The 21,410-nt window shown below is 45.7% G+C and overlaps 1 protein-coding gene across 1 annotated transcript in view; it reads left to right on the top strand.

Moving 5' to 3' along the window:
* The first annotated feature begins 1,363 nt into the window (after nt 1–1,363).
* bmper (BMP binding endothelial regulator) overlaps nt 1,364–21,410 on the top strand; it is a 66,682-nt gene continuing 46,635 nt past the window's right edge. Inside the window, exons 1-2 of the mRNA XM_080193985.1 lie at nt 1,364–1,740; nt 1,829–1,914. Coding sequence (XP_080050111.1) covers nt 1,626–1,740; nt 1,829–1,914 — 201 coding nt within the window. The 5' untranslated portion in view covers nt 1,364–1,625. The remainder of the gene's footprint in view (nt 1,741–1,828; nt 1,915–21,410) is intronic.

Raw genomic sequence — 21,410 nt, 5'->3', positions numbered from 1 at the left:
TTCTATTTTTTCCCCTGAACTCCTGTTTTACACAGTCTCCGCACACAGGGAACAGGAGCCCTCAGTCAAGCAGGACTGCTCGCTGAACACACTCACTGAGCTCATTTCATTCTGAATGTGACACACTCGCTTACACCTTCTTCTCAGCTGCAACATGTGAGGAGCCGTGGTGAGCCCGCTCTGGTTAACACTGCGGATGGTGAGTGTAACTCAATATTTGACAAGTTCTGCCTTTCCATCGGCGCAGGTGGAACTGTCTCCCAGTCTGTGGTTAGCTATCGCCTCCCATTCATGAATGGTGCCATAGATTACCTTCAACAGGCGCCAAAAATACTCTCCCGACAAAAGGACCTTGTTAAACCCATCTGAGGCTGCCTGTTCCCGAATTCTAGAGAATTACTGAATCCCTGCCTGTGGTCTGAGGATTTCAGAACCAGCCTCAAGGCTCCGGCCACCGACTGTGTGAGGATGAGCGGGAGGCGGTGGCGAATTATCCTCGATTTCTGCAAATTAAACATCATTTAGTTCCTTTTACATGAACTAAGAACTCTAACAAGCAACAGGGAGTGAGCCAGGGCTGGACGTTAAAATCAGGCGCATAGATAGCTGATCCTCTGCCAAAAGGAGTACATTCCTCTTCATCAATTTCAGTTTCCTGACACTACATCACTGTGTGAGCTCAATGGTCTTTTCTGGGTAAAATGTCACATCAGCCGCGGGTTCCCCAGGATCTTTCCTGCGCTTTATTTGCTCCAGGTTGTAACTGCGGATTCCACATGTATCTTGTCATCGGAAATCACTCTGATCAGCTCCCGTATTACCAGGACAAAGGTGGCGTCGATAAAATTACAATCGGCCAAGTAGAGATCTCCAGGGGGCTGGGAGGGCGTGTGGGGGGGTGGGGGGAGGAAGAGGGGGCTGATGAGGGGGTTGAGGCGGTTTTGGGGAGAAGGAATGGAGGAAGGGATTGAAGAGGGGGAGAGAGTGTTTTGGGGGAGAGGGGTCGAGGAGGGTGGGGGAGGGCTGAGGAGGGAGCTAGGGGTTTGAGGGAGTTTTGGGAGAGAGAGGGCTGAGGAGGATAGTGGGACTGGGGAGAGGGGATTGAGGAGGAGGTTTTGGGGGAGAGGGGCTGAGGAAAGGGTTTTGAGGGGGAGAGGGGTTGAGGAGGGTGGGTCTGAATCCGCTGAGAGGTGAGTGGAAGACATGTGGTCGGTGGTGTGCTGGGGAGGTGGGTGTTTTGCCCTGGCAGTCTGTCAGTAACAAGGCTGTTGTTCAGTTTGCTGTGAGTGAACCGGGAGGCCGGCAGACACCCGGGCGCTGACTGCCAGAGAAGACAGCAGTGTGATGGTACAGCACACACACACACACACACACACACACAGCCCCGCCTGCAGACGGGGACCTGCACTCCCCAACTCCCAGGCATTGCTCGAGTATGTATGATCAGGAGAGTGAGGGTGTGTAGCTGTCAGTGATGCTTCTCTCTGCCTGTGTGTGTGGGGCTGGCTGCTTGATGTTGAACACTGTGGTTCAGAGACTGGGACACAGCTGATTGAGCAGGTTCAGAGATTCCGGGCTGCCGCCGCTGAGACAATTTGGTTTCTGCCGGAGTTGCTTCTTTGAAGATGCTGTTTAATTTCGGAAACACTCGGGTAAACTGGCCAGACCTGTACAGCCGTTTACTCGTCTGCATTCTAGTTTGTCTGTCCCAGATCACCGTCTCCCCGTCTCTTCTGACAGGTAAGAAATCCTCATCCTGTGCTATTAAACAGAGCTACCTTCTAAACTCTGGGTAACACTCTAACCCTGTCGCTGATTCAATATGTAGGCTCAGTGGCAAGCTGTGAGAACGAAGGCGACGTGATAGAGATTCCGCGAATTACCGACAACCCCTGTATCTCCTGCCAGTGTTTGGTAAGTCCCGTTTCACCACAAATCTCAGGTAAAGGAACGGGTTTGATGTGTCGCAAGTAATTACTAAAAGGCAGTGCAGTCGAATGGAGTGCAGTTGAATGCAGGATCTAGCACACACTCCGTCTCAATATGTGAGCCGATTCGTATTTACACCTGGATTTGTGTTTGCAAACAGATCGCGATCAATTCATCCCAGTGCAACAGTTCACAAGATGCAGGGCTGCTGGGTGACCCAACAGACACACTCGGTGCATTATCTGCTCCTTGTTAAACAGAATGCTGACTTAAAACCATCGTTTGTGGGAGAATCCCAACCCAAGCTTGGGGGGGGAAAAAACTCTCTTGCGAAATTCAGCAGGATTCTGAGACTGAGAATTGTCACAATGTGGTTGTGCTGACTGACGCAAGGATCTCGTGGAGGCTCCTGTATGTACCCAGAGGGTCCCGGCCCCCGGGGATCCCATTTGCATTGGGACCAAGAGGCTGTTGCAGTTTGTTAGTACCCGAGACACACACACACACACACCAAAAGAGAAACTGCTGGAAAATCGCAACTGATCTGGCAGCATCTGTAAGGAGAAAAAAGAGCTGATGTTTCGTGTCCAGATGACCCTTTGTCAAAGCTAAAAGACAGACAGAAACTCACAGGCACAGAAACATACAGGCACAGCATGCACAGCCAGAAATATAGATACACAGAGACACAAATACAGACCCACACGGGTTACTTCCTCAGTAGAGGATTTTCTGTCAGTCACTGGGTCAGCCTGGACTCGCGCCTTGCAGCCTTTTTCAAGCCTGCACTCAATTTAATTTGCTGCTTATTACCCGCAGCCAGCTCATGCCCATCCATATGTTAGGGTTTCTGCATTCCAAACAAAAAACATCCATATGTCATTCCTGATTTCAATTTGCAAACTCAAATCCAGCATTTATATCCCGATAAATCTAGGCTATTTCTAACCCTCCATGCTGGAATGTTGATATGGTTCCTGCAGGTGTTCCTGCTGCGGTGTTTGTACATTTATTTGCTCTGGTAAATCCCTTCACAATTCAGTGCCAGCAAGAGACTCCCAATATATTCTGGAAGGTTCCACTGCATTTTGCTTCTCTAGTGAAAACCAAAAATACTGCAAACACTGGCAATCTGAAACAAAGTAAGAAATCTGACAACACCAGGTTCTTACTGTGTTTACCCCAGTCCAACGCCGGCATCTCCACATCAATCTGAAACAAAAGCAGGAAACTTTTAACGTACCAGCGTCTGTGGTGAGAATAGGCACAGTAATAGTTTAGGCAGTTCAATGCAGTGTTAACCCCATCATCTTTTCTAAAGCGTACTCAGGGAAATGGGACTTGACATGCCGCCACATGGTCCCATTCCTCCACACGGGCCCATTCTGTCAAATGTGCTGTGGCCTCCGCTCTGGTCCCATTGCAGGCTCTTTGGTCATTTGTCCACTTTTCCCACTGCTTCAGAACTTACTCAGACGTTTTGGCTTTGGAGTCATCGTGAACCAAAGTTTACAGGAAAGCTGAGGACAACAGGGCCTGGGTGGGTGGGAGGGATGGAATGTGACTTCTGCATCAGTTTACAATGCCTGAGAGAACGCACCTTGTCTACAGCAGCTTGCCATACCTTCCTGCAAGTGAAACCCACCCTACTGGAAGGATCCAAATTGACCACACTGGGGACAGGTCAACCGGGCACCTTTTCCAGGGACATGGTACCTGGTCCAGGGACCATTGTTCAGCTTAAATTATCTGCTTTTTGCACATTGCACCAGCACAGCTGAAATTTCAGTTTGATTTTTATTGGCATTGCCCATGACAAAATAATTCATAACTTAAAAGGCAGAGTAATGTTTTAAAAAGCCAAGCAAAAACAGAAAATGCCAGAAAATCTCAACAGGTCTGACAGCATCTGTGGAGACAGAGTAGAGCTAATTTTCGAGTCAAGTCAAAGAGCAAAGAAAATTACAGCACAGGAACAGGTCCTTCAGCCCTCCAAGCCTGCACCAACCATGCTGCCCGACTGAACTAAAACCCCCTACCCTTCCTATTCATGTATTTGTCCAGATGCCTCTTAAAACTCACTATCATATCTGCTTCCACCATTTCCCCCGGCAGTGAGTTCCAGGCACTTATACCTTCTGTGTAAAAAAAAACTTGCATCATACATTTCCTTTAAACCTTGCCCCTTGCACCTTAAACCTATGCCCCCTAGTAATTGACTCTTCCACCCTGGGAAAAAGCTTCTGACTACCTACTCTTTCCATGCCCCTCATAATCTTGTAGACTTCTATCAGGTTGCCCCTCAAGCTCTGTCATTCCAGTGAGAACAAATCAAGTTTCTCCAACCTCTCCTCATAGCTAATGCCCTCCATACCAGGGCAACATCCTGATAAATCTTTTCTGTACCCTCTCCAAAGCCTCCACATCCTTCTGGTAGTGTGGCAACCAGAATTGAACACTATATTCCAAGTGCAGCCTAACTACATTCTATAAAGCTGCAACACGATTTGCCAATTTTTAAACTCAATGCTCTGGCTGATGAAGGCAAACTTGCCTTCTTGACTACCTTCTCCACCTGTGAGAGAGTCGAGAGGGCACTGACGAAGAGCCTTCTAGATTTGAAACATTGGCTCTGTTTCCCTCTCCACAGATGCTGTCAGACCTGCTGAGATTTTCCAGCATTTTCATTTCTTGTTTCGAATTCCAGCATCTGCAGTACTTTTTTTTAAAAAGCCTAGCTTTGGTTAGGCAAATATGCCCAATAGTCTTGAGAGCAGAGTTCAGCTGCTCCAGATCGAACTCACACTGGTGCCCTGAGTGCTGTAACATTCTAATATTGTCGTAAGGGCCAGTCTGCAACATCAACTACACTAGCAAGATTTCCTCTAGTCTGGGCCACCTACTTGGAGCAGAAGGTCTTTTCCTGTCTGTCTTTGTTCTGAAAGAATCTCACTGCGTAAGGCGGATGAAGAAACCAAGTCTTGACATTGTCAGGAAGGATTGGTCCTCACAGGGTAAGCATGTGCTTGTGACAGCTTCTGATCGACCTCAAATGAAATTAGGTTATGAGGTTTTCAGATGACCAAAGTCTGATTTCTTAGAGAGTGTTCTCCCACACACAGGACAATGCCGTTAGGTTGGTCACTTATTGATTTTCTTTGATTTCTCTTAAGGAGAGTGAATATGTCTGGGTTTAATCTTTCTAGTGTTATTATGAAACATCATCTCACACATATTGTCCCAAACATTGTTTTTATTCATTCATGGGATATTGATGTCACTGGCTAGGTCAACATTTGTTGCCCATCGCTAATTGTCGTTGAAAAGGTGGTAGTGAGCTGCCTTCTTGAACTGCTGCCGTCCATGTGGTGTATGTACACCTGTTAGGGAGGGAGTTCCAGGGTTTTGACCCAACAACAGTGAAGAAACAGTGATATATTTCCAAGTCAGGATGGTGAGTGACAAGGACGGGAATATGAAGATGGTGGTGTTCCCTTGTGTTTGCTACCTTTGACCTTCTAGGTGGCAGAGGTCGGGGGTTAGGAAAGTGCTGTTGAAGGAGTCTTGGTGAGTTGCTGCAGTGTCTCTTGTAGATGGTGCACATGCCTGTCACTGTGCATCAGTGATGGAGGAAGTGAATGTTTAAGATGGTGGATGTGGTCTCTAACAAGTAGCCGACTTGTGCCTTGTAGATGGTGGACAGCTTTGGGAAGTCAGGAGATGAGTTACTGTCCACAGAATTCCCAGCCACTGACCTGCTGTAGTAACCACTGTGTTTATTTGGCTGGGTGCAGTTCAGTTTCTGGGCTGGAATTTTATCATTTTTGTACTGAGTGCTGGCTCAGATGGGAAAGCCAGTGCCGTGATGCTCGCCAGCTACACAGCCAACAACATTTGCCAGATAATCCAGCACTTGCAAAAACAATGGAAGCGTGGCCCATGCCATCACACTGACTGGATGGGGATGGAAAAAGCTGGCAATGTTGGGAATCCCGAGATTGGAAAGGGTGCTCTGATCTCAGAAAAGACAAAGCATGCCCCAGACGCAGGACCCCCCCGCCCCTCCCCATAGTGAGCTCCTGGCACTGCCCCCTGACACTGCCAGGTTACCACAGGACGGTGTCAGGACATGCCTCTTTCTGTCCGAGGGCTATACCTACCTGTGCATCTCCGGTAGCTTCCTTTTGCCTTGTTCCCGTTTTAAAAAAAGATGCTGTAAACGTTGCTGACGGGAATTCCTAAAGTGGGGCCTGAGCTGCTTGGATTTTGGAGAGTCTGTGCAAACTTGATGGGCCTAATGGCCTCCTTCTACACTGAAGGGATTCTATGGTTCTATGGATGCAGGCATCACCGGCTAGGCCAGTATTTAATACCCATCCCTAATTACCCTTGAGAGAATGCTGATGAGCTGCTTTCTTAAACCTATGCAGTTCTTGTCGTGTAGGTACACCCACAGTGCTGTTAGGATTTTTACCCATTGATAGTGAAGGAACAGCGGCGATATATTTCCAAGTCAAGATAGTGAGTGGCTTGGAGGGGAACTTGCAGGTACTGGTGTTCCTACGTGTCTGCTATCTTGTTCTTTTCGATGGTAGTGGTGGTGTAAATGGAAGCTGCTGTCTAAGAAGCCTTGGTGAGTTTCTGCAGTGCATCTTGCAGATGGTACACACTGTCGGTAGTGGGGAAAGTGAATGGCCCCTGTTTCACAGACAATCAAGCAGGCTGCTTTGACCTGGATATTGTTGAACTTCTTGAGTGTTGGAGCTGCACCCATCCAGGCAAGTGGAGAGTATTCTATCACACTCCTGATTTGTGTGGTGTAGATGGTGGACAGGCTTTGTGGGGGGGTGGTGGAGTCAGGAGGAGAGTTATTTGCAACAGGACTCCTAACTTCAGACCTGTTCTTGTAGCCACAGTATTTATATGGCTAGTCCAGTTCAGTTTCTGGTCAATGGTAACCCCCAGGATGTTGTTAACTTAAAAATTTAAACACTCTGGCACCTGTTCAGGTACAATGAGGAAGAATTTAAATAAAAAGAACACAAAAAATTACAGCACAGGAACAGGTCCTTCGGCCCTCCAAGCCTGCACCGACCATACTGCCTTCTGGGGACCATACCCCTCTATTCCCATCTTATTCATGTACTTGTCAAGACACCCCTTAAAACTCACTATCGTAACTGCTTCCACTATCTCTCCCTGTACCCTCAACTCTCTGTGTAAAAAATCTGCCTTGTACATCTTTAAAACTTGCCCCTCGCACCTTAAACCTGTTCCCCTAGTAATTGACTCTTCCACCCTGGGAAAAAGCTTCTGACTATCCATTCCCATAATCTTGTAGACTTCTATCAGGTAGCCCCTCAACCTCCGTTGTTCCAGTGAGAACAAACCAAGTTTCTCCAATCTCTCCTTATAGCTAACGTCCTCCATACCAGGCAACATCCTGCTAAATCTTTTCTGTACCCTCTCCAAAGCCTCCACATCCTTCTGGTAGTGTGGCAACCAGAATTGAACACTATATTCCAAGTGCAGCCTCACTAAGGTTCTATAAAGCTGCAACATGACTTGCCAATTTTTAAACTCAATGCCCGGGCCAATGAAGGCAAGCATACCATATGCCTTCTTGACAACCCTTTCCACCTGCATTGCCACTTTCAGTGACCTGTGTAACTCTTCACCCAGATCCCTTTGTCTATCAATACTCTTAAGGGTTCTGTCATTTACAGTATATTTCCTATCTGTATTAGTCCTTCCAAAATGCATTACCTCACATTTATCTGGATTAAACTCCATCTGTCACCTCTCCGCCCAACTCTCCAACTGATCTACATCCTACTGTATCCTCTGATGGTCCTCATCGCTGTCCGCAAATCCACCAGTTACATTTTCCTCCAAATTATTTATATCTCTTACAAATAGCAAAGATCCCAGCATTGATCCCTGAGGAACACCACTTGTCACAGCCCTCCATTCAGAAAAATGCACCCTTCCATTGCTATCCTCTGTCTTCTTTGACAATTTAGCATAGCCAATGCACCTACCCAGCACATCTTTTGCACTGTGGGAGGAAACTGGAGCAGGGTTCAGTGATAGTAATCCTATTGAATGTCAAGGAACAATGGTTAGATTATCTTCTTAAAGATGGTCATTGGCTGGTATTTGTGTAGCACGAATGTTACTTGCCACTTGTCAGTGCAAGCCTGGAAATCAACCAGGACTTGCTGCATTTGGATATGGATGCTCTAACTGAGATGACAGACATCCAACAACCACAACCATCTTCCTTTATGCCAGATATGTCTCCAACCAGCAGAGGGTTTTCTACCCGATTCCCATTTACTCCAGTTTAGCTTGGGGCCTTGACGTCAGAGTCAGGCAAATGCGGCCTTTTGAGGGCAGTCATTCTCACCTCACCTCTGGCAGTCAGCTCTGTTTGAACCAAGGCTGTAATGAGGTCGTGAGCCGAATGACCCTGGAGAAACCCAAACTGGGCGTCACCGAGCATCTTATTGCTGAGTAAGTGGTGCTTGTTAGTGCTATTGATGACCTCTTCCATCACGTACTTGATAATTGAGAGTAGCCAACACTGTTTATACAAAGATTAATCCAGACACTGACCCTGTTTATCGAAAGATTAATCCAAACACTGACACTGCTTATATAAAGGTTAATCCAGACACTGACCCTGTTTATATAAAGATTAATCCAGACACTGACCCTGTTTATACAAAGATTAATCCAGACACTGACCCTGTTTATATAAAGATTAATCCAGACACTGACCCTGTTTATATAAAGATTAATCCAGACACTGACCACGTTTATAGAAAGATTAATCCAGACACTGACCCTGTTTATAGAAAGATTAATCCAGACACTGACCCTGTTTATAGAAAGATTAATCCAGACACTGACCCTGTTTATAGAAAGATTAATCCAGACACTGACCCTGTTTATAGAAAGATTAATCCAGACACTGACCCTGTTTATACAAAGATTAATCTAGACACTGACCCTGTTTATATAAAGATTAATCTAGACACTGGCCCTGTTTATATAAAGATTAATCCAGACACTGACCCTGTTTATAGAAAGATTAATCCAGACACTGACCCTGTTTATAGAAAGATTAATCCAGACACTGACCCTGTTTATATAAAGATTAATCCAGACACTGACCCTGTTTATACAAAGATTAATCCAGACACTGACCCTGTTTATATAAAGATTAATCTAGACACTGACCCTGTTTATATAAAGATTAATCCAGACACTGACCCTGTTTATACAAAGATTAATCCAGATGATAGGCAGAGCATCAACAGAAAAGGAAATAAAAAAGAAACCAATCCAGCATTTTGAATCCCACTACCTAGTGGGACATCCTTCCCAAAGGCCTGCGGGTCTAGAATCAGTCCTGTGGCAGAAAGGCCAGACACTGAAAAGGCGTCATTCTTGAATCTAGAGGCAGCCAATTACAACATTAGTGATTAATTAACAGGTTTTTTTTCCAATGAATGTAAAGCGTTTTCTTTCTCCCCATTCCTGTATTCTATTATTATCTTCAGTTTCAGTGTCAGAATTCCGTTCTGCATAGGGAACACACAGTGACAGAGTGAGTTGTGCTGGACTCTGGGGAGTCTCTCTGATAGGAGTGAGTTTCTGAGCTGGGGTGAGAGATCAGCAACATCCCAGGCATTAATTTTTCGGACTGGGCTATCAGGAACACCAGGAATCCCACACCCAGTACTCTGGACCCCCTTGCGAGCTATACTCTGTATTTTATCCTGAAAGATTTCTTTATTTCATAAAGGTCACAAACTCTTGTGAGGAATGGAAATGGGCAAGTCCTATTGTTGTTCCTGTGATGACGAGGTGCAATTTTTAAAATAATTGGATTTTTGTGACTCTCATGTTCCTGAATCCGTTGACTTTATGGCCTTGGAGAAATCTTGACGCAATATTTAATAAAACCTTCCTTCAGGTTAAGTGTAGCTGTTGGGAATTTAAATCCACACAGCGGCCACAGGATCGAGCTTGTTTCGGACAGTGAGGAATCATTAAAGAAAACCCTGTCAACAGTCATACAAAAAAAAGACACTTGTGCAATCTTTATCACCCTGATTAGGCATTTCTTGACTCACGGGTGTGTTTAATTGACAGCAACCAGTGGATGTCAAAACTGGGATAGAGACAGATTTGTCTTCCAGTCCGAGGGAACAAATATGCTCGCCGTCTGTGATAGCTGGGAATGAAGTCAACGTTCTCTCGTTAAATTCAGTTTCAGAAAGTCTTCTGGTCAGGGGACATAATCTCAGTGGCTAAGCATTGGACATTAGGGGTACACGCCTGATCATAAGTGACATGGGATCCACTTGCATGTTAATTCTGAGCTCTCAAGATGATCGCATGTAGAATCCTTTAAAGTAATTGTCAATCATAAAATCTCGGCTGATAACATTTTGACATGTTTCACAATGTTTTGTCACAGTATTAACGGACTAAGACAAAAGGTTCACTGGGAACTTGCCAGTCAGAACCATGTTGCTCTAACCTTCTAGATCACACTCTGCAATAACAACTAGGTATCAGATCCCTATGATGAACACACTGATCCGTAACTGCTGCTTTCGCAGTAAGTTAATGCCCATACAACAACAGAGGACATTGTGACATTATTTAATATGGAGGCTGCATTGTGGGGATTCTACAGCCTAGATTCCAGGTCCAGAGCTCTCTGTCTCAAAAACTCATTCACCATAATTGGCATCACTCTTTCACGTGCTTGTTTGAAAGATACCTTTGAAGTTCAGGTTAATATTTTGAATATTTCTGTGACACTTTTATTATAATAATTGTTTTTTACTTTCAATAATCAAAGGCTTCGATAAGAGGGAGAGATACAGAAAATTACAGGTTAGATTTAAATTAACAGATTTTTGAGAAAGATGCTTGCTGAGTTGTAAGAAATAAAGCATTCACAGGGTTAGTTCAGGCCTATGATTAATACTCACTCACAGGGTTAGTTCAGGCCTATGATTAATACTCACTCACAGGGTTAGTTCAGGCCTATGATTAATACTCACTCACGGGGTTAGTTCAGGCCTATGATTAATACTCACTCACAGGGTTAGTTCAAGCCTATGATTAATACTCACTCGCAGGGTTAGTTCAGGCATCTGATTAATACTCACTCACAGGGTTAGTTCAGGCATCTGATTAATACTCACTGGCAGGGTTACTTCAGTCTGATTAATACTCACTTGCAGCGTTAGTTCAGGCCTCTAATTAATACTCACTTGCAGGGTTAGTTCAGGCCTCTGATTAATACTCGCTCGCAGAGTTAGTTCAGGCCTCTCTTTAATACTCAGTCGCAGAGTTAGTTCAGGCTGTCTGATTAATACTCACTGGCAGGGTTACTTCAGTCTGATTAATACTCACTCACAGGGTTAGTTCAAGCCTCTGATTAATACTCACTTGCAGAGTTAGTTCAGGCCTCTGATTAATGCTCACTTGCAGGGCAAGTTCAGGCATCTGATTAATACTCAATCGCAGGATTAGTTCAGGTCTCTGATTAATACTCACTCGCAGGGTTAGTTCAGGCCTCTGATTAATACTCGCAGATTTAGTTCAGGCCTCTCTTTAATACTCGCAGAGTTAGTTCAGGCTGTCTGATTAATACTCGCAGGATTAGTTCAGGCTATCTGATTAATACTCACTCGCAGGGTCAGTTCACGCTGTCTGATTAATACTCACTCGCAGGGTTAGTTCAGGTTGTCTGATTAATACTTGCAGGGTTCATTCAGGCTGTCTGATTAATACTCATTCGCAGGGTTAGTTCAGGCCTCTGATTAATACTCACAGGGTTATTTCATGCTGTCTGATTAATACTCACTCACAAGGTTAGTTCAGACCTCTGATTAATACTCACAGGGTTATTTCACGCTGCCTGATTAATACTCACTCGCAGGGTTAGTTCTGGCCTCTGATTAATACTCACTTGCAGGTTTAATTCAGGCCTCTGACTAATACTGCGCCTTCAGAGGGCGCGGGAGGAACTATCTCTTTTAATTGGATTGTCTCTTTTAATCCACAGGTGTCGGTCCACCTTGTTGTCAAACGAGGGGCATGCACATGGTGGGTCGTGCGTGGGCTGCTCTTGGATGTTTCGAGAGTGACCTAGTACTTCATGTCGCTGTGTGTGCTTAATCCTGGACCAGCAGATGGGCACCACAACAGCTCAGTGACTATCACTGCTAGCTGTGCAGATACATGGATTTGGGCCTGTGTCTGTGGGAGTTTGCGCATTCTCCCTGTGCTTGCGTGGGTTTCCTCCGGGCGCTCCGGTTTCCTCTCACACCCCAAAGATGTGCTCTTAGGCTGATTGGTGTACCAAATTGACCCTACACTATTTTCCCCTGAATCTGGCTACATTAGGGGTACCATTCACATACACACGGGGCAGGGTCGGTGTAGGAAAATGCTTTGTTGAAATGGTGGCGCGGGCTCGTTGGGCCGAAGGGCCTGTTTCCCGTGCTGGGTTGTTCTTTGTTTTGTTGTTTTTATCCACACCAGATCTTTCATTCAGCCATGTTTCTCAGTTACTGACAGATTCATGTTTCTCTGCAGCTTAAGTGAACCCACCACCTCACCAGATTTAAGAACATAAGAACATAAGAAATAGGAGCAGGAGTAGGCCATCTAGCCCTTCGAGCCTGCCCCGCCATTCAATAAGATCATGGCTGATCTGTCGTGGCTCAGTTCCACATTCCCGCCCTCTCCCCATAACCCTTAATCCCCTCTCTTATCAAAAACCCATCAACCCGCGTCTTAAAAATATTTAGCGAGGCAGCCTCCACCACTTCAACGGGCAGAGAATTCCAGAGATTCACCACCCTTTGAGTGAAGAAGTTCCTCCTCAACTCTGTTCTAAACTGCCCCCCCTTTATCTTGAGGCTGTGCCCCCTAGTCCTACTATCCTTTCTGAGTGGGAAGAGTCTCTCCACCTCTATCCTATCCATCCCATTCATCATCTTATACGTCTCAATGAGATCTCCCCTCATTCTTCTGAACTCTAACGAGTACAAGCCTAATCTATTCAGCCTCTCCTCATAGCTCAACCCCCTCAACTCCGGCATCAGCCTAGTAAACCTCCTCTGCACTCCCTCCAAGGCTAAAATATCCTTGAGTAAGTACGGCGCCCAAAACTGCACACAGTCCTCCAGCTGCGGCCTCACCAATGCCCTATACAGCCACAGCAAGACCTCCCTACTTTTATATTCAATCCCCCTCGCTATGAAGGCCAGCATCCCATTCGCCTTCCTGATCACCTGCTGCACCTGCAAGCTGGGTTTTTGCGACTCATGCACAAGGACCCTGAGGTCCCTCTGTACCGTCGCCTGCTGCAGTTTTTCTCCATGTAAGTAATAATCCTTCCTACCATTATTCCTACCAAAGTGGACCACCTCGCACTTGCCAACACTAAATTCCATTTGCCATTTCCTGGCCCATTTGCCCAGCCTATCTAGATCCTTCTGTAGACTCTCCCCACCCTCCGCACAATTTGCCTTTCCACCAATTTTGGTGTCATCAGCAAATTTTGACACCCTACACTCGGTTCCCTCCTCCAGATCATCTATATAAATGGTAAATAGCTGAGGCCCCAGCACCGACCCCTGGGGCACTCCACTAGTCACCATCCGCCAATCCGAATAGCACCCATTGACCCCCACTCTCTGCCTCCTATTTGACAACCAGTCCTCTATCCACGCTAACACCCTACCCCCAACTCCATGCCCCCTGCAATAACCTCTTGTGAGGTACCTTGTCAAACGCCTTCTGAAAATCAAGAAAGACCACATCCACCGGCCCTCCTCTATCCACCGCCCTAGACACATCCTCATAGAACTCCAGTAAATTTGTCAGACACGACTTCCCTTTAAGGAAACCGTGCTGCGTCTGCTCTATCAAGCAGTTCCCCTCAAGATGCCTCGCTATTTCCTCCTTGACGACGGATTCTAACATTTTACCCACAACAGACGTTAAACTAACAGGCCTATAATTCCCCGCCTTTTGCCTGGCACCCTTCTTAAACAACGGCGTAACATTAGCCGTTTTCCAATCTTCCGGCACTTCCCCGGAATCCAGCGACGTCTGGAAAATAACCACCAAGGCATCCACTATAACCTCCGCCATTTCTTTCAGGACCCTCGGATGCATTCCATCTGGTCCTGGGGACTTGTCCACAATCAGCCCCTCCAGTCTGTCGAGCACCACCTCTCTAGTAACAGTAATGTCATTGAGACCCTCCAGTCCTACCACCTTTCCATCTCGAACATCCAACAAATTATTCACGTCTTCCTCCATGAAGACCGAAACAAAAAAGTTATTCAAGACCTCCGCCATATCCCCATCCCCTACCACTAAGTCCCCCTTCTCATCCTCTAAGGGACCAACGTTCACCCTAGCCAGCCTCTTCCTTTTTATATATTTATAAAAACTCTTGCTATCCTTTTTTATATTAAGCGCTAGCCCAGCTTCATAGTTTCTCCTGCCCTTCTTTATCAACTTCTTTGTCAATCTTTGTTGACATTTAAACCTCTCCCAATTCTCTTCTCGCCCACTACTCTTAGCTACTCTAAACGCCTCCGCTTTTAATTTAACACTTTCCTTCACCTCCTTCGTTATCCACGGCTTATTACCTCTCCTCCTACGGTCCTTTTTGACCATCGGAATAAATTTCTGCTGAGCACCAAGAAAGATCTCCTTAAAGATCCTCCACTGCTCCTCAGCAGACCTACCTTCCAACGCGCTCCCCCAGTCCACATTCGCCAATTCTTCTCTCATCCTACTGTACTCCCCTCTGTTCAAACAAAGGACGCGTGTCCGGGAACCCACTTTCTCCTCCTCCATCTGCACCAGAAACTCTACCATACAATGATCACTCTCCCCAAGAGGATCACCGCAAGTTCCCTAATTCTACCCACCTCATTACATAGCACCAGATCCAAGATAGCTCGCTCCCTCGTCGGCTCCAACACACACTGTTCCAGGAAACTATCCCGGCAGCATTCCAAGAACTCCTTCTCGAGCCCACCACGTCCAACATGGGCCGACCAATCAATATGCAGATTGAAATCCCCCATAACTACGGCCGTTCCATTCCTGCATGCCGCACTTACTTGCGCGTTAACAGCCCGCCCCACCTCCAGATCATTATTGGGGGCTTCAAGCAGTTGTAATAGAGAAATCATCAGTATAGCAGCAGAAATTGTCTGCATTGTTTTGTCTGCGTGTTCATTCACTCTCAGTGTGACTGGAAATTGAACTATCTGCACATACAGAAAACAGGGCACAAGATCAGTACATTAATCCTGGCACAATCCTGGTTTTCCTTGAGAGATTATTAGTGCAGATGGAGTGGACGGATGTAACTGTAGAGTGAAATATTTTTATAAGTTTATTTATTAGTGTCTCAGGTTGGCTTATATTAACACTGCAATGAAATTACTGTAAAAGTCCCCTATTTGCCACACTCCAGCACCTGTTCCAGTATCACAGAGTCATAGAATCCCTACAGTGCAGAAGGAGGCCATTTGAACCTGCACCAACAACAATCCCACCCAGGCCCTATCCCTGTAACCCCACATTTTTATCCTGCCAATCCCCCTGACACTAACGGACAATTTAGTATGGCTAATCAACCTAACTCACACATCTTTGAAGGGTGGGAGGGAATTGGAGCACCAGAAGGAAACCCATGCAGACTCCACATAGTCACCTGAGGCTGGAATTGAACCCAGGTCCCTGGCACTGAGGCAGCAATGCTAACCATTGTGCCACCTCTGGAAACAGTGATCAGCAGCCTGATGACAGCAGGAAGCCTGATTTATTCTTCAGTGCACCTCCACGCCCAGCGATGTCATATAATAACCCTGAGTGACCCAGTGATATCTCAGACTCACTCACCCTAAATGTGGCTGAGTCTGGGAGTAGAATTAGAGCATTTTTTCTGCTCTTTGCCCCAGGAGCTACAAGTATTTACACTGATACTGCCCTCCATCCCTGAACCGATTAATTGGTGTGGAATATCATTTCAAACCCAATCTCATTCATTCGTAAACAAACATCTGACCCCATCGTTGAACCTGCATGACTCCTGACCCACCATCCTGATTTTAAAATACCATTTTCTGTTAATGCCAAACCAGAGGATCAGCCCTGAGGGAGTGCCACACTGTCAGAGGGTCAGTGATGAGGGAGTGCCGCACTGTCAGAGGGTCAGTACTGAGGGAGTGCCGCACTGTCAGCGGGTCAGTACTGAGGGAGTGCCGCACTGTCAGAGGGTCAGTACTGAGGGAGTGTTGCACTGTCAGAGGGTCAGTGCTGAGGGAGTGCCGCACTGTCAGCAGGTCAGTACTGAGGGAGTGCTGCATTGTCAGAGGGTCAGTACTGAGGGAGTGCCGCACTGTCAGAGGGTCAGTACTGAGGGAGTGTCGCACTGTCAGAGGGTCAGTGCTGAGGGAGTGCCGCACTGTCAGCAGGTCAGTACTGAGGGAGTGCCACACTGTCAGAGGGTCAGTACTGAGGGAGTGCTGCACTGTCAGAGATGCTGACCCAAATCTTCCTATCAGACTCTCTACAAACTCTGTATCCTGAGCCCCAACACTGAACAGTTTAATTTATTATTGTCATATGTAATAATATACAGTATTGTGTCTTGCACGCTATACAAAGTTCATAGAGAGGGAAACGAGAGAGTGCAGAATGTAGTGTTACCATAATAGCTAGGGTCTAGAGAAAAATCAACTTAACGCAAAGGATTTATTGGTGAGAGTGATAATCTGAGTGATAATCTGACTGTTGCTCCACTCTGGAGTCAAATTAGTTTTTCAAAAGGCTACTTAAAAAACCTTGATGTGTGGGTGACCCTCGGCCACTCCTTAAACAAAGAGCTGTGGATTTGAACCCCTGCAAAGAGCTGGGACACAAACTGCCAATTCCAGATCCCTGCCAGCTTGCTTTATCCTTCAGTCTTCACCTAGCTTCTCTTTGTCCAGTGTGGGAGACTTATCAACCTGTGTCAGTGTGAGACTGTGCTGTTCAGAGTCCTCAGTCAAATCGGGAGTGTAAGTGGCAATAGGGGAACATATTATCCAGTCAGCTTTTGTATTTTTTGCTGCCTTTTCCACTGAGACTTTGTATAATCAGATAATTAAAAATAGCCAATTGCATGGCTGGAAGTCTCATTCTGTTAGTCTAAATACTGAGAGCTGGAGGGAAGGAAACCCTCATGAACTGAATCCTGAATCTGTTCTCGATAAACAGATTTATGATTCTGCTACATGAAGAAAACAGGAAATCTTCCCCGAAGGTAAAATGGACGAATAAAATGAAGATTTAACGTACCTGTAATGGGTCCCGTGACGCAGCAACCACTGAATGTGATTTACCATCATTCAATGCTCATGGGAAGCACTCTGCAGCCTCAAATCCTGCCTCTGTTATCCTGGAAATAACAATAGATTCTCCATATGGAAGGAATGTGTTTACTGATGGATCTGCTACAATTGGGCAGTGTGGTATCACAGGAATTGAGAACACCCTGAATGAATGAATTTGCAATGCTGTGTTCTGATCCATTGTGTTTTATTTGTGTGTGACTGTGTCTATGTCAATATGTTTGTTTTTTTTATTTATTAGTATCTCAAGTTGGCTGACATTAATACTGCAATGAAGTTACTATGAAAATCCCTGAGTTATCACACTCCGGTACCTGTTTGGGTTACACTGAGGGAGAATTTAGCATGGCCAATGCACCTAACCAGTGCGTCTTTCAGACTGTGGGAAGAAACCGGAGCACCCGGAGGAAACCCACATGGATGTGGAGAGAACATGCAAATACCACACAGTGACCAAAGCAGAAATTGAACCCAGGTCCTCGGCACTGTGAAGCAGCAGTGCTAACCACTGTACCACCGTGCCGCCCACTGTACGTATGTGCATGATCCGGATTGCAATTTCATGCTGCTTGCCCAATTAATGCTATCCAGTGTGAAATACTCTCCATGAGAAGCTGAGCAATACTGGGGAGAGCGAGAAGGGGACAGGAACTATGTAAAGGCAGAGTGTGGGCTAGTGTTTCCAGTGTGTTCCCTCAGGGGGCAGCCACTGTGGTGCTATCTCAGAGAGCGCGGACATGTACAAATTAAACCTTGATGGAGAAACTATGGGCAACACACTCATACACAGACCCCAGACACATTTGTTCATTTTATTTCAGCGCTGACCTTTCACCCCACCCTGGATCAAAGTTGAAGCTAAAGTGTAAGGGCCGCCTGGCCAATCGATCTGTCCAACAACTATAATGGCAGACCACGTAAAATCTCAGTCCATTGCTGGTTAATTCATTTAAATTAGCTTCTTGATTGTCAATAGGCACTCAAGAACGCACCAATCAAGCGCAATACCACACAAGGGCATGATGACAACAGACACGTATCCAACATCTTCTCACGTGATTTTACACATTTCTGGGTCAGCATGCACCCAAACTTTATATGTATAATTCTGTCATGTATGTGTCTATGTATGTGCATGCTTGTTCATGTGTGTGTGAGAATGTGTGTTTTTGTGTGTGAATGTGTGCATGTGTCTGTGAATGTGTGTTTTTATGCCTGAATGTATGTTTGTGTCTGACCGTGAATGTTGTTTGTGTGAATATGTGTTTATCTGTGTGTGTGAATGTATGAATGTGTGTGTGTGTGAATGTATGAATGTGTGTGTGTGTGAATGTATGAATGTGTGTGTGTGTGAATGTATGAATGTGTGTCTGTGTGAATGTATGTATGTGCAAATGTTGTTTATGTGAATGCGTGTTTGTGTATGTGAATGTGTGTGAATGGATGTTTGTGTGTGTGTGTTTTAATGTGTGAGTCCATTTCTGAAAATCATACTTTATTATCTTTCTAATTCCCCTTACCCTCCTGTCGGCTCTGATCATTTTGACTGTTTCCAGTGACTGCTGCTCTACATTAAGGAGGTGTAGATATCAGATTAAATGGAAGAGATTTAGGGTTGAGAGCAGGAGGAACATGTTTTGCATAGAGGATGTGGGGCTGTGGAATCACAACTGGAGTAAGCGCTTGAAGCAGAGGCTATTTAAGAATATGTTTGGAAAATGACTGAAGGGAAAGGTATAAAGGAACACACTGACAGAAATGGCATGTGGAGGAGAAACTCCAGCACAGACCAGTTTGACTGAACAACCTTGTCACTGGGTTGTGATTTCTGTGTAAAAGTAAGAGTTGGGTAATTAATACTTGCTTATCCAGCCAGGCATGTTTAGGCTATCAGTGCTGGCTCCTAACTCCTTCAGTAGGATTGCTGGTTTCCAGGAGAAGGCAGGCAGACTGCCAGTTTAATGAAAGGACAGTCTTCAGCAGCAGAATTTTTAGCCTTTTGGTTTTAATTTGGAAATATTTTCAGCAGCATTGACAACAATCTTTGAAAGCTACATTTCCTGACGTGATTTACTTACAGACATACAGAATGTGAGCTTGTTCACGGCATGGATCTGAAGGCACTCTTTGCTTCTTTAATGAACTGAGAATTTTATGGTGTATTTCCTGATAAATTGGCCTCAGTGAAAACCTGTCACCATGGCACAGGGCCCTGGTTGCTAAGTGCAGATTTTTAAAATTATTTTTTGTAATTTGATTCTTACATTCAATTCTAAAATGTTAGAATCCGTCATTAAGGAGGAAATTGCGAGGCATCTTGAAGGGAACTGCTTGATAGAGCAGACGCAGCACGGTTTCATTAAAGGGAAGTCGTGTCTGACAAATTTACTGGAGTTCTATGAGGATGTGTCTAGGGCGGTGGATAGAGGAGGGCCGGTGGATGTGGTCTTTCTGGATTTTCAGAAGGCGTTTGACAAAGTACCTCACAAGAGGTTATTGCAGAAGGTCGAGGGACATGGAGTTGGGGGTAGGGTGTTAGCGTGGATAGAGGATTGGTTGTCAAATAGGAGGCAGAGAGTGGGAGTCAACGGGTGCTATTTGGATTGGCGGATGGTGACTAGTGGAGTGTCCCAGGGGTCGGTGCTGGGGCCTCAGCTTTTTACCATTTATATAGATGATCTGGAGGAGGGAACCGAGTGTAGGGTGTCGAAATTTGCTGATGACACCAAGATTGGGGGAACGGCAAATTGTGCAGAGGGTGTGGAGAGTCTGCAGAAGGATCTAGATAGGCTGGGCGAATGGGCCAGGAAATGGCAAATGGAATTTAATGTTGGCAAGTGTGAGGTGGTCCACTTTGGTAGGAATAATGGTAGGAAGGACTATTACTTACGTGGCGAAAAACTGCAGCAGGCGACGGTGCAGGGGGACCTCAGGGTCCTTGTGCATGAGTCGCAAAAATCCAGCTTGCAGGTGCAGCAGGTGGTCAGGAAGGCGAATGGGATGCTGGCCTTCATAGCAAGGGGGATTGCATATAAAAGTAGGGAGGTCTTGCTGCAGCTGTTTAGGGCATTGGTGAGGCCGCAGCTGGAGTACTGTGTGCAGTTTTGGGCACCGCACCTGCGCAAAGATATTTTGGCCTTGGAGGGAGTGCAGAGGAGGTTTACTAGGCTGATACCAGAGTTGAGGGGGTTGAGCTATGAGGAGAGGCTGAATAAACTAGGCTTGTACTCGTTAGAGTTTAGAAGAATGAGGGGAGATCTCATTGAGACGTATAAGATGATGAATGGGATGGATAGGATAGAGGTGGAGACACTCTTCCCGCTCAAAAAAGACAGTAGGACTAGGGGGCACAGCCTCAAGATAAAGGGGGGAGCGGTTTAGAACGGAGTTGAGGAGGAACTTCTTCACTCAAAGGGTGGTGAATCTCTGGAATTCTCTGCCCGTTGAAGTGGTGGGGGCTGCCTCGCTAAATATTTTTAAGACGCGTGTTGATGGGTTTTTGATAAGAGAGGGGATTAAGGGTTATGGGGAGAGGGCGGGAATGTGGAACTGAGCAGCGACAGATCAGCCATGATCTTATTGAATGGCGGGGCAGGCTCGAAGGGCTAGATGACCTACTCCTGTTCCTATTTCTTATGTTCTTATGTTCTTAAATGCATGCATGAAATACAATAAAAGGCTGCCAGAAAGCCCCTTCCCACCTCAAAACCAAGTGAGTATGAGAGCATTTGCCCATCAGTAAAGCCTGAACATGATAGGCCTCTTTTACCTACAAAAGACAAAGATAAATGCCAAATTTCAAACAATCTCAAGAATTTATACTATAGGAGAAAAGGGCTGATTGGCAAGTCAACTCTGACTGGCTGAGGTGTTGCCATGGAGAAAACAACAGGGAACTGTAAATGAGCATAAATGAACCATGTCACAAGATTAACTGATTATTTTAAATTGATTGGAAAAGAAATGAGCAATTAGCACACTCAGTATTGTTCAGTAAGTGCTGCCCAATTGTGGAATTCC

The sequence above is a fragment of the Carcharhinus amblyrhynchos genome, chromosome 8 (assembly GCF_965287045.1).
Source record: "Carcharhinus amblyrhynchos chromosome 8, sCarAmb.v2.hapA, whole genome shotgun sequence".
Classification (NCBI taxonomy): domain Eukaryota; kingdom Metazoa; phylum Chordata; class Chondrichthyes; order Carcharhiniformes; family Carcharhinidae; genus Carcharhinus; species Carcharhinus amblyrhynchos.
This window is presented reverse-complemented; position numbering and strand designations above follow the sequence as displayed.